The sequence below is a fragment of the Lagopus leucura genome, unplaced genomic scaffold (genome assembly GCF_019238085.1).
Source record: "Lagopus leucura isolate 7727_CA_CO unplaced genomic scaffold, USGS_WTPT01 105-22_obj-0_obj, whole genome shotgun sequence".
In the NCBI taxonomy this organism is placed as follows: domain Eukaryota; kingdom Metazoa; phylum Chordata; class Aves; order Galliformes; family Phasianidae; genus Lagopus; species Lagopus leucura.
In genome coordinates, this window is record NW_024968421.1 from 25,697 (window position 1) to 35,170 (window position 9,474).

At 59.6% G+C, this 9,474-nt stretch overlaps 1 protein-coding gene across 1 annotated transcript; it reads right to left on the reverse strand.

Annotated features, from left to right (window-relative positions):
- Positions 1–185: 185 nt before the first annotated feature.
- Positions 186–8,900, reverse strand: CDHR2 (cadherin related family member 2). The gene is made up of 32 exons (XM_042894513.1): positions 8,296–8,900; positions 7,845–7,902; positions 7,569–7,634; positions 7,349–7,488; positions 7,190–7,243; positions 6,967–7,056; positions 6,493–6,582; positions 6,293–6,415; positions 6,065–6,208; positions 5,916–5,991; positions 5,703–5,809; positions 5,401–5,628; positions 5,158–5,313; positions 4,826–4,993; positions 4,619–4,680; positions 4,294–4,534; positions 3,975–4,211; positions 3,753–3,822; positions 3,056–3,670; positions 2,724–2,795; positions 2,424–2,473; positions 2,191–2,342; positions 1,883–1,985; positions 1,721–1,809; positions 1,568–1,642; positions 1,416–1,493; positions 1,278–1,338; positions 1,049–1,173; positions 864–974; positions 694–771; positions 552–612; positions 186–399 (listed from the first exon to the last, which is right to left on the reverse strand). Exons 2-32 carry the CDS (start codon positions 7,888–7,890, stop codon positions 280–282), a joined length of 3,888 nt encoding a protein of 1,295 aa, XP_042750447.1. The 5' UTR covers positions 7,891–7,902; positions 8,296–8,900; the 3' UTR covers positions 186–279.
- Between the last annotated feature and the right edge of the window lie 574 nt (positions 8,901–9,474).

Consider the following 9,474-nt stretch of genomic DNA (forward strand, 5'->3'; position numbering starts at 1 on the left):
AATAAAACATTACAGAAAGCTCTGTGCAGTGCTGCAAGCAGCTCTTGGTGGGGATGTGTGGGGTGGCACAGAGCCCTGTGGTGACACCGAACCCTTCCAGCCTGACCTCAATCCACCCCTTTCTTCTGGGAGAGGGGACCCCCTGGGGCCAGCACCGAGGGGCTGGTGGCCATGGGACACTGTCATCACATGAGATGGGTTTATTGCTGGGGTTGAACACGACATTGTCAGAGCAGCTGCCTGAGTCCCGCTCCGGCCCCTCTGTGCTGCACATGCTGCTCACAGGTCGGTGGTGTTGAAGGCAGTGTTGATGTAGGCCATTTTGGAGGGCTCCTCCATGTTCAGGGCGGCTGCCAGCACCTTGTCCTCAGTGGAGTCTGTGGGATGTGGGTTCCCTCTCTGGGAGAGAGCACAGTCATAAGGGTGGGGACAGGGATACCCCATCCATCCCCAGAACAGGGATGGGGAGAAAGGGATGCGAGGGTCCAGCAGTCCTTGCGCCGCAGCAGAATGGGGCTGGGCGGAGGTGAGCAGGATGCCCTGCCTCCTACCTTGGCCTTGAAGTTGTCCTCCTTGGGTGAGTTCACCATGTTTTCATCCAGGGAATTGATGCTGCAGAAAGGGGAGGGTTTAAGAGGTGGTGGCAAGGCACAGGCAAGGCCAATGGCCTTTGGACCTGCCTGTAGAGCTCACCTGGCCAGCGAGCTGGTTTCTTCATGGAAGCCCAGGTCATGGGATGGGTCCAGCGAGAGATTCAGCATGGGGTTGGCCCTGGCCAAGGGTGGGAGGCAGTGAGTGACGGACCCTGTGGGGTCAGCCGTGTGGGAGCAACATGGGGACAGGCACAGGGAGCCCATGCTCACCTCTCAGCATTGTACTTGTTGGTGCCAGGGATGCCCTCTCCCTGCACCACAGCTGGACTCAGCGTTGTGGCTGTCTTGAGAGCCTTCATCGCACTCAGCTTCCTCTTGTAGCTGTGGGGATGGTGATGGTGAGTGGGGATGTGGGGACAAGGGGTATGTGGGGACACGGGGTGGGTGCATGGTACCTCCTGGTGGTCAGCACCAAGGCCAGGATCATGATGAGGATGAAGAGGACTAGGAACGCTGCCAGCCCCGCGATGACGCCGATCATCTCCTTCTCCTTGCTGCTCTCTGTCACCTCACCGGGGCCCTAGCACACAGTGGGGCTGTGGGCAATGTGTAGGCACGAAGACCCCCAAGGAACCACGTGGGGCTGGTGCCTTGTCCCTGCACGCCTTGCCCTCCCCCACTCACGATGACGACCAGGCCCAGGTTCATCAGGTTGGCCAGGGCCGTTGGGTTGCTATTGATGAGCCTGCCGAAGGAAGAGAAGCAGGATGAGTAATGGGGTGGGCAGCAGTGCTGGCACACAGCTCCCTCACCAGTACACACAGGGTCAGCTGGTTGACGTCCAGTGCTGTGCCATTGCTGTAGACGAAGTACGCCTCTATCACCGACTTGGCTTTCACCCTGCAGGGACAGGAGGGGGGGGTGAGCAGGCTGTGGGGCATGGTGCCCTCCCCATGGCCGATGCCATCACTCACGTAGTGGTACGGCTGTCTTCATAGGTCCGGATGGCTGACACGTAGACCCCTGCCTTAGTGGCGCTGGTCAGGGCTCTGCAATGGGGTTATGGGTGAGTGTGTCTATGGGGAGCAGCAGGACCTGCAGCCCCAGCCCCTGCCAGGCCCCCATACATTCTGATGCTTTCCAAATTGCTCTGCACTTCATCCACTGTTGTCGTAAATTGGAGGTGAATGCGATAGCTCTGGTCCACTGTGAAGATCTGTGTGGGGACAGCAAAGTGAGAGGGGCTCAGGAGGGCATGGGGCATCCCAAGGGGATGGGGTGACACTCACATTGAGGGTAGTCTGTGTCGCATGCTGTGGTGCTGCACTGTCCCGAGCCTCCACTGTCACCTGGTACTGCCCCTTCAGTGAACTGTCCAGGTTGCTGGCCACCCTAAGGGGATGGGGACATCCCATATGGCTGGGTCTTCCAAGAAACCCATCCTCCCAGCACGCTCAGGCCCCTTTGATGGGGACCAAGGAGCTGGGGATGTCCTCCCTCCATCCCTTGCCTGTGCCCCTGCCATGCGGCAGAAGAGCTGAGCTGGGCTCAGCCCACACCACACAACCCCCAGCTCAGCCTGGCCCCATGGCATTACTGAATGCTCCCGGTGTAGTTGTCCTGGTCAGCCGAGGTCACCACCTTGAAGAGGTTATCAAAGGGCCGCTTGTCCCCATCTTCTTGCACAAGCACCACGCTGATGATGGAGAAAACGATGGTTCCTCCCAGCCCCGAGTCGGCATCCGTGGCCTGCGGGGACCAAGTATGTCAGCAGCACAGCTGGGCACGGATGGGCGAGCCCAGCACCCAGAAGTGTGCACTGCTCCTCACCTTCACAGTAGCCACTTGCAGGTCCACAGGAGAGATTTCAGGGACAATGACTGTGGGGACAGACAGTACAGTTGGGGTGCTTTGCAGCTAAGTATGCTGCAGACCCCATGCCCTGCATGCCCCATGGCTCAGTAGCACAGGTGCAGCCCTAAGCACCTCATGTTGCTCTTTGTGGGGAGCAGCGGGTTGTCCCAGCTTGGACACCGTGCTGCTCACAGCCCTCTGGTTCCTGGGCAGCTGGGCAGAGCTACACAGCAAAGAGCACATCATGAATGCTGTATCCTAAGCTCTCCTACTCACCAAAGGTCCCGGAGACAGGAAAGAAGATCGGTGCATTGTCGTTAATGTCTGTGATCCAGATCTCCAGGGTTTCTGTCAAAGCCACAAACACAGAGCACTGGTCAGTCCTGCTCTGTGTCCTCTGGGAGCCACATTCCCCCAGAAGGCCCAGATCCCTGCGGCAGAGACCAAAGAACTGGGGACACCTTCCTGCCAACCCAAAGGGACCAAAGAGCTGGGGACAGCCTCCATCTATCCCAAAGAGGCGCTCCTCTGGGGAAGCAGCAGCTCCAGGTCCCATCTTCCTCCCTGCCCTGCTCATGGTGGACACAGGACGTGGGCTCTGCCTGTACCGTTCTTGCTGTAGCGGTCGCCTTTCTCGGTGTAGAGGTCTTCAACCCGTATGGTCAGCTGGACCTCATCACACAGCTCGTAGTCAATGTCCAAGCTGTCGGCCAGCAGCGAGCCATTGGGCAGCAGCACAAACCAGTCCCAGCACACCTCCCCAGCACTGCTGCCACCCTTATAGCAGGCAACCGACAGCTCCTCGAAGACCAGTGAGTGGTTGGTGTCTGGGTCAAAGGCAACCACGGTGAGGACCAGACCCAGCTGCGTGCCGTTCTCGCTCACGCTCACACTCTTCTGCGAGGACGACGGGATGGTGGGCGGCTCATCATTGACATCGAGGACGTTGACCAGCACCGAGACGTTGGCGATGTTCCCTGCATCGTTTGCAGCCGTGTTCTCCGCCAGCACCACCAAGGAGAAGAACTTATCCTGCATGGTGTCATAGTCCACAGTTACGTCAGGGTCGAGGGAGAGCCGCCCGCTGTAGTTGCCCAGCCCCAGGCGGGTCGAGCTGATCAAGAAGTTGCTGGAGCCGGTGTTCCTCTCCAGCTGGAAGGAGATGCGGGAGTTGATCTCCGTCCGGTCAGCATCCGTGGCCATGACGTTCCCCACGAAGGACCCTGCAGGTGAGGCAGACACTTGGTGTCTGTTTGTCTGACCCCAGGCACTGTTTATCCCACAGCCTGAACACCCTCCTCATACCGTCAGAGCTTTCAAAGACGGAGAACTCATAGGACTGTTGGAGGAACACGGGCATGTTGTCATTCACATCCTGCAGGAGATGATAGCCCGTGAGTGTCACCAGGCTAGAGGTCTGGCATGGAGCAAGGGACAGGAGCACGGACAGCTGCTCCCTGCTCCAACTGTGGCACGTGGGGACACAGTGCCACCTCTACATCCGGTCTGACTGTGCCCAGTGCTCACCGCCACGGTGATGGTGACGTTCACCATCGTGCTGAGCTGTGGCACCCCGTGGTCGTACACCTCCACTGTCACCACCAGCTGCCCGTCCTCACTGTCCACAGCCTCACGGTCCAGTGGCTCAATGCTGTACATCTCTCCAGAGGTCTGGTTGATGGTGAAGTTGTTGCTGTACAGCCCTGGCACAATTTTGAAGCCCAGCTCACTGTTGGGAGTGTCTTCCTCATCATTGTCAAAGGCCTGGAAAGAGAACATCAGGAAAAAGGAATGGAGTTGTTTGGAGCCCAGGACAAACCCTGACTCCTCTGCTTGTGGTGCCCACCTTGATCTGTGTGCTGACGTTCTCCCCCTCTTCCACATAGATGAAGTAGGAGCCGATGATGGTGGGCTCGTTGTCATTCTCATCCAGCACGGTGATCTCCAGCATCGTGGTGCTCGTCTTGTTACCCCCGTCCTTGGCTTGCAGGTTGGTGGAGTACATAGAGCGCTTCTCCCGGTCCAGGAAAGAGCCATTCCTCACCAGCACTGCCCCGCTTGTGGCATTCACCATGAAGATTTGCTGGCTGCAGCACACACAGACCCATCAGTGGGGCTCCGGCCCAGGGCAGGCGGCATCCACAGCCCCCCAGCAGCTGTGCCCCACGTACATGTACTCCTGGAGCAGCTGGTAGGTGATCTGGCCACCAGCACCGCTATCTGGGTCATAAGCCTAGAAAAAAGCAGGAAACACCTGGAAAATATGCTTCAGTGATGAATGTGAGGCTCTGGGTGTGGGCACTGAGCACCCCAAAAGGTGGCCCCATGGGTCACACTGTGTGACTGCCCTGGGGATATCAGCTGTGCCCTGCCCTGACCGTGATGTTGGTGGCAACGACGGTGCCATCGGGGCTGTTCTCCATCACGCTCAGGCTGTAGGTGCTCTGTGGGAACTCGGGGAAGTGGTCATTGGTGTCGATGAGGTCGATGGTCACAGTGGCTGTGGAGCAGCAGTCTGTGGGGTTCCCTGTGTCATTAGCAATGAGCTGTGGGGTGAAGTGACAGTGTCTCGCATAGATCCCCAAATAGAGAGAGCTGTTATATCTGGCCCAGCTCTTCTAAACCAAATTGTTGTGGCAAAGGCATGCTCTGCTCTTGTCCTTGCAAGCGAAGGGTTGTGTCCTCAGACATGCAGGGAGGAAGGACCCACCTGCACCACCATGACGTGGGTTATCTCATAATCCACAGCTGATGGGTCCTGCACGAGGATCTGCACCTCCCCTGTGCCCACGATTCTTGTAGGGGAGACAGTGAAGGCGCTGGCACTCTCACCCTGCAGGTAGAGCTCAAAAGTGCCATTGATGCCCTGTTGGGAAGATGGACATGAGATGGACATGGGGTGAGGGTGGTGGAGCAGTGGGACAGCAGCACAGCTCCAGGGATGGGCTCCCACCTTGTCTGGGTCGCGCGCAACGATGTTGAGGTTGGACACGGGCATGTTGGAGGGGGAGTGCTCAACAATGCTCCCCGTGAAGTTACTTTGGGTGTAGATGAAGTCGCAGGTGGAGAGGAGGCACTGGTAGAAGTGGGGCTTGTTGTCATTGATATCAGTCACCAACACTGTCACCACAGTGCTGGCCTGGGCCACATTGCCATAGATATCCAGGTTGCTCTCACGCGCCTGTGTGGGCAGAGGAGTGGGTCAGGCCACGCAGAGTGAGGAGAAGAACAGGGGTCTCATGCTGTTCCACTCACCGTGACCTCCAGCAGCACCTCCTCGTTCAGCAGCTGCTCACGGTCCAGCAGCTGGCTGACAGTGATGGTGCCCGTCGTGTCGTTGATGGCGAAGGGGACGCTGGCATCTAGGGGACAGCAGGGACCAGGTTTAGTCATGGGCAGGGCTGCTGGCTGCTGGAGCTCAGGCACAATCCCCCGGGTGCCCACCCTACTCTGTGCCCCCTCACTCACTGGTGAAGCTGTAGTAGATCTTATCGTTCACCCCTGTGTCTCTGTCCATGGCGGTGACGGTCAGCACTGTGGTGCCCTGTGGGGACACAGCCATCAGGGCACAGCCTGGGGACACCTCCAGCCCCAGGGCAGCGGGTCGGAGTGCTCACCACTGGGCAGCCCTCAGGCACGGAGCCGGAGTAGGGCTCATTGAGGAACCGTGGGTTCAAGTTGGGCACATCGATGACGGTGATGGACAGGTAGGTGGTGCTGCTCTGGATGACCGTCTCGTTGCGCAGCAGCCCTCCACCGTCCTGGGGCACAGCACCTGTTAGTCCCACATCGCCCTTCCCCGCCACTCCAAACCCAGTGCCCCCACCTGGGCAAGATGTCCCCACCTGGGCAAGGATCTTCAGCTGTAAGAAGGTGTTAATGGTGTAGTCCAGTGAGCTGTTCAGCACCACGCTCCCATTGAACAGGATGTAGAAGAGCCAGCGGTTCTTTGCGGCGTCTGGGATCACCTGGGCAGGGGACATTGCCACATGTCACCAGACCTGGCCCATGGGGAGCCCCCACCACACAGAGCTGCACTACTTACCTCCTGGATGCTGTAGCTGACTCTGGCAGCAGTTCCAGTGTCAGAGTCATTGGCAAACACATTGTAGATGATGCTGCCCACTGTCGTGTTCTGAGCACACAGAGAGACAGTGGTGTCATTGCAGGGGGAAGCAGGGTTAGGGTGCTGACCCTGGCCCCTCCCAGCCCATCCAGTGCTCAGATGGGCACTCTACTAAGGGTCTCAACCCCACTCCCTGTCTGTACTCTGAGCCAGCCTTGCCCTGGGCTGATCAGCTCCATGGGCACTCCCTGGTGAGGGCAGAGTCCCAGCGAACACCGGCCCCACTGGCACTGATGTGTCTGCCAGGAATACCATTACCACACACCGTTACCACTTTCCCAGGCACAGCGTCACTGCATTCTGTCACCACACATTATTGCTGCCTGTTGTCACCAGGCACACCCATGCTCTGGGAACCACCCATCCACGGGGCTGCCAGGTGCCAGGAGGTACCTCAAGGACAGAAGTTTCATAGGGCAGGTTCTGGAAGACTGGTGCGTTGTCATTACGGTCCTCCACGATGATGGTCAGGCGCTTGCTGACCTATGGGGAGACTTTGGATGAGGGACAAGGAGCCAACCAGCACTGCCCCCTGGGCAGAGCCCCACTGAGCATCACAGTCAGCCCCACTGAGACCCCGCCGAGACCCCGCTGCAATCCCCGTTCCCACACTCACCGCCGCATTGATCCCATCAGACACTGTGACGATGATGGTGAGCTTGGCCTGGGTCTGGGAAGATAAAGCAGAGCTCAGTCAGGACACGCACAGCTCAGCCTAGGTCTGATGGCTCTGCCATCCATCCCCATGGTCCCATCAGTCAGTCCCTGCCCTCACCTCGCGGTCCAGCAGATTCTTCAGTGTCACCACACCTGTCTGTGAATCAACGTTAAAGTAGAAGGAATCTGTGCCAGAGATGCTGTAGGTGATCGGGTCCCCATCTAGGTCATAGGCTATGAGGGTGAAAGCAGTCTCGCCTGGAGACAAGGGAACAAGGGCAGAGTCAGCCCCAGGCTCTCTCCCCAGCCCCAGCAGCCTCCCCACAGCCTTTCCTCACCTATATACAGGTCCTCAGCCACGTACACGATGGTCATGTTGAAGATGGGAACTGTGTTGCCTGAAGCTGCAGGCAGAGCATAAGCTGAGTGCAGGGAATCTCTCCTTTCTTACTCCACATCTCCCACTCCTCACCCTCCCCTGGGGTGCCATCCCCACCACCCAGCCCACAGTGCCACTTTTGGGAGTCATGGGTGCCCCCAGAGAAATGGGATGGAGCTGAAAGTGTCTCTGATGCTTCCCGGCAACCCAAGCCTGCACTGAGCAAAGTCCTCACCTGCTGCCAGGAGGAAGGGGAGCAGCAGCAGCGAATGCCATGCCATCCTGCACGGAGCCTATGGAACACAGAAGAGAAACTGGGGCATGTCCCGAGCCCCCACACTGTGCCCACTGAGTGAGCCTGGGATGGGACTGTGCTGCCCAGGGGAATAGGTCCCATGGGGACACAGTGGGGGGACAGGGTTGGTCTCTAGGTTCTGGTGACCTCAGGAGTATCTGGGGAACCCAAGACCTGCTCCTGAGCACGACTGGAGGCTGCATCACTCCAGATCACCCCAAGCCCCACATAGAAGCCCCATAGTGAGCTGTGACACCCCACAGCATCTCCCTCTCTTGTATCACAGCCACTGGGCAGCCTGCCAGCTCACCCTCCTCAACAGACATTCCCTCACCCCAAGCCCAGACCGCAGTACCCAAGGGGGGACTGGGGCTGTGCTGGGATCCCTTACCTGCAGCCACCTCGCCGGGATGCTGCCAGCAGCTGTGCCGCACTTGCACCTTGGCAGCACCGCAGAACTTTGACTCCTGAAGTAAATAGGTTTGTCAATGATTAACTGCAATTAATGGGTGAGAAATTGTTTTCCCCATTCTTCTCCCTGTTTTTCACCACCCAGCTCCGGCCCAGCCCAGTGTCTGCTCCCCAGCTCCAGCCCCCCATGCTGGGGACCATCCCCATGGCTCAGCCACCCCAAACCACACTCTGAGGACTCTGCCTGTGGGGCTGCAGGGGGATCCCAAGCCCAGGGAACTGGGGGGGGTCTGCTTGGCATCCCCTAGGCTGGGAGCAGTGAGGTCTCACCAGGACGCAGGTGGGCACCGACCCAGTGGAGCTGCCGCTGGGGCCCTGCGCATCCCCTGCTGTGAGGTTTCCTCCCTGGGGGGGCCAGAGGGCTCAGCTCTGCCTCCCTGACCTACTTCGGCCCGCTGGGGACAAGGGTGGATTGTGTGGCTTCGCTCATGCGGAAGAGGCTGGGATGTGAGTGTGGGGGTGCACAGACGCAGCCTGTCCTGGCTCTGCAGGACCTCTGGCCTGGCCCTCTTCACCCCTATGCACATCCCACTGCAAAACCACCTGGACTGTCCCGGGACACCGCTAAACCTTCCAAGGGTTGGCCTGGGGCGTCCCCAGCGCCTCCATCCCCATCCCTACCCAGACCCGCATCCTATCCCCAACTCCATATCCGTCCCCTTCCCTGAAACCGTCACCATCTCCATCCTTGACTCCACCCCCGTTCCCGTTTCCATTTCCATCCCTCTCCCCATCTCTTTCCCCGTTCCCATCCCCATCGCCATTCCCATCTCCATCCCTACCCACATTCCCATCCCCGCCTCCCTCCCGTCCTCGTTCCTCGTCGTGCGCCTCCGCTCGGAGCATTACGGCGCGCGCCCCCCGCATAGCGTTTGTGCCGCGCCGCTTTTAGGCGCAATACGGCGGCGGGGCCGGAGCGGACGCGCCCACATCGGCGCGGCGCAGGGGGCGGCGCGGGGCGGCCGGTTCCATCGGGGCGGGAGCGCGGGGGCGCCACGAGGCGGGGCCGAGGCCGGAGCGCGAGCGGCACCGGGACGGACACCGAGCCCGGCGGGCCCGGCCGCCGCGCCATGCGAGCGGGCTGAGCCCGGAGCGCGGC

Excerpts from the sequence above, each read along its gene's own strand:
- CDHR2 (XM_042894513.1), bottom strand. The coding sequence starts at position 7,890 with ATGGCATGGCATTCGCTGCTGCTGCTCCCCTTCCTCCTGGCAGCAG. Across the intron at positions 6,209-6,292 it reads AGCTGAAGATCCTTGCCCAG|GACGGTGGAGGGCTGCTGCG; the intron begins GTGGGGACATCT and ends GCTGTGCCCCAG. Across the intron at positions 5,810-5,915 it reads GATCTACTACAGCTTCACCA|ATGCCAGCGTCCCCTTCGCC; the intron begins GTGAGTGAGGGG and ends GCTGTCCCCTAG.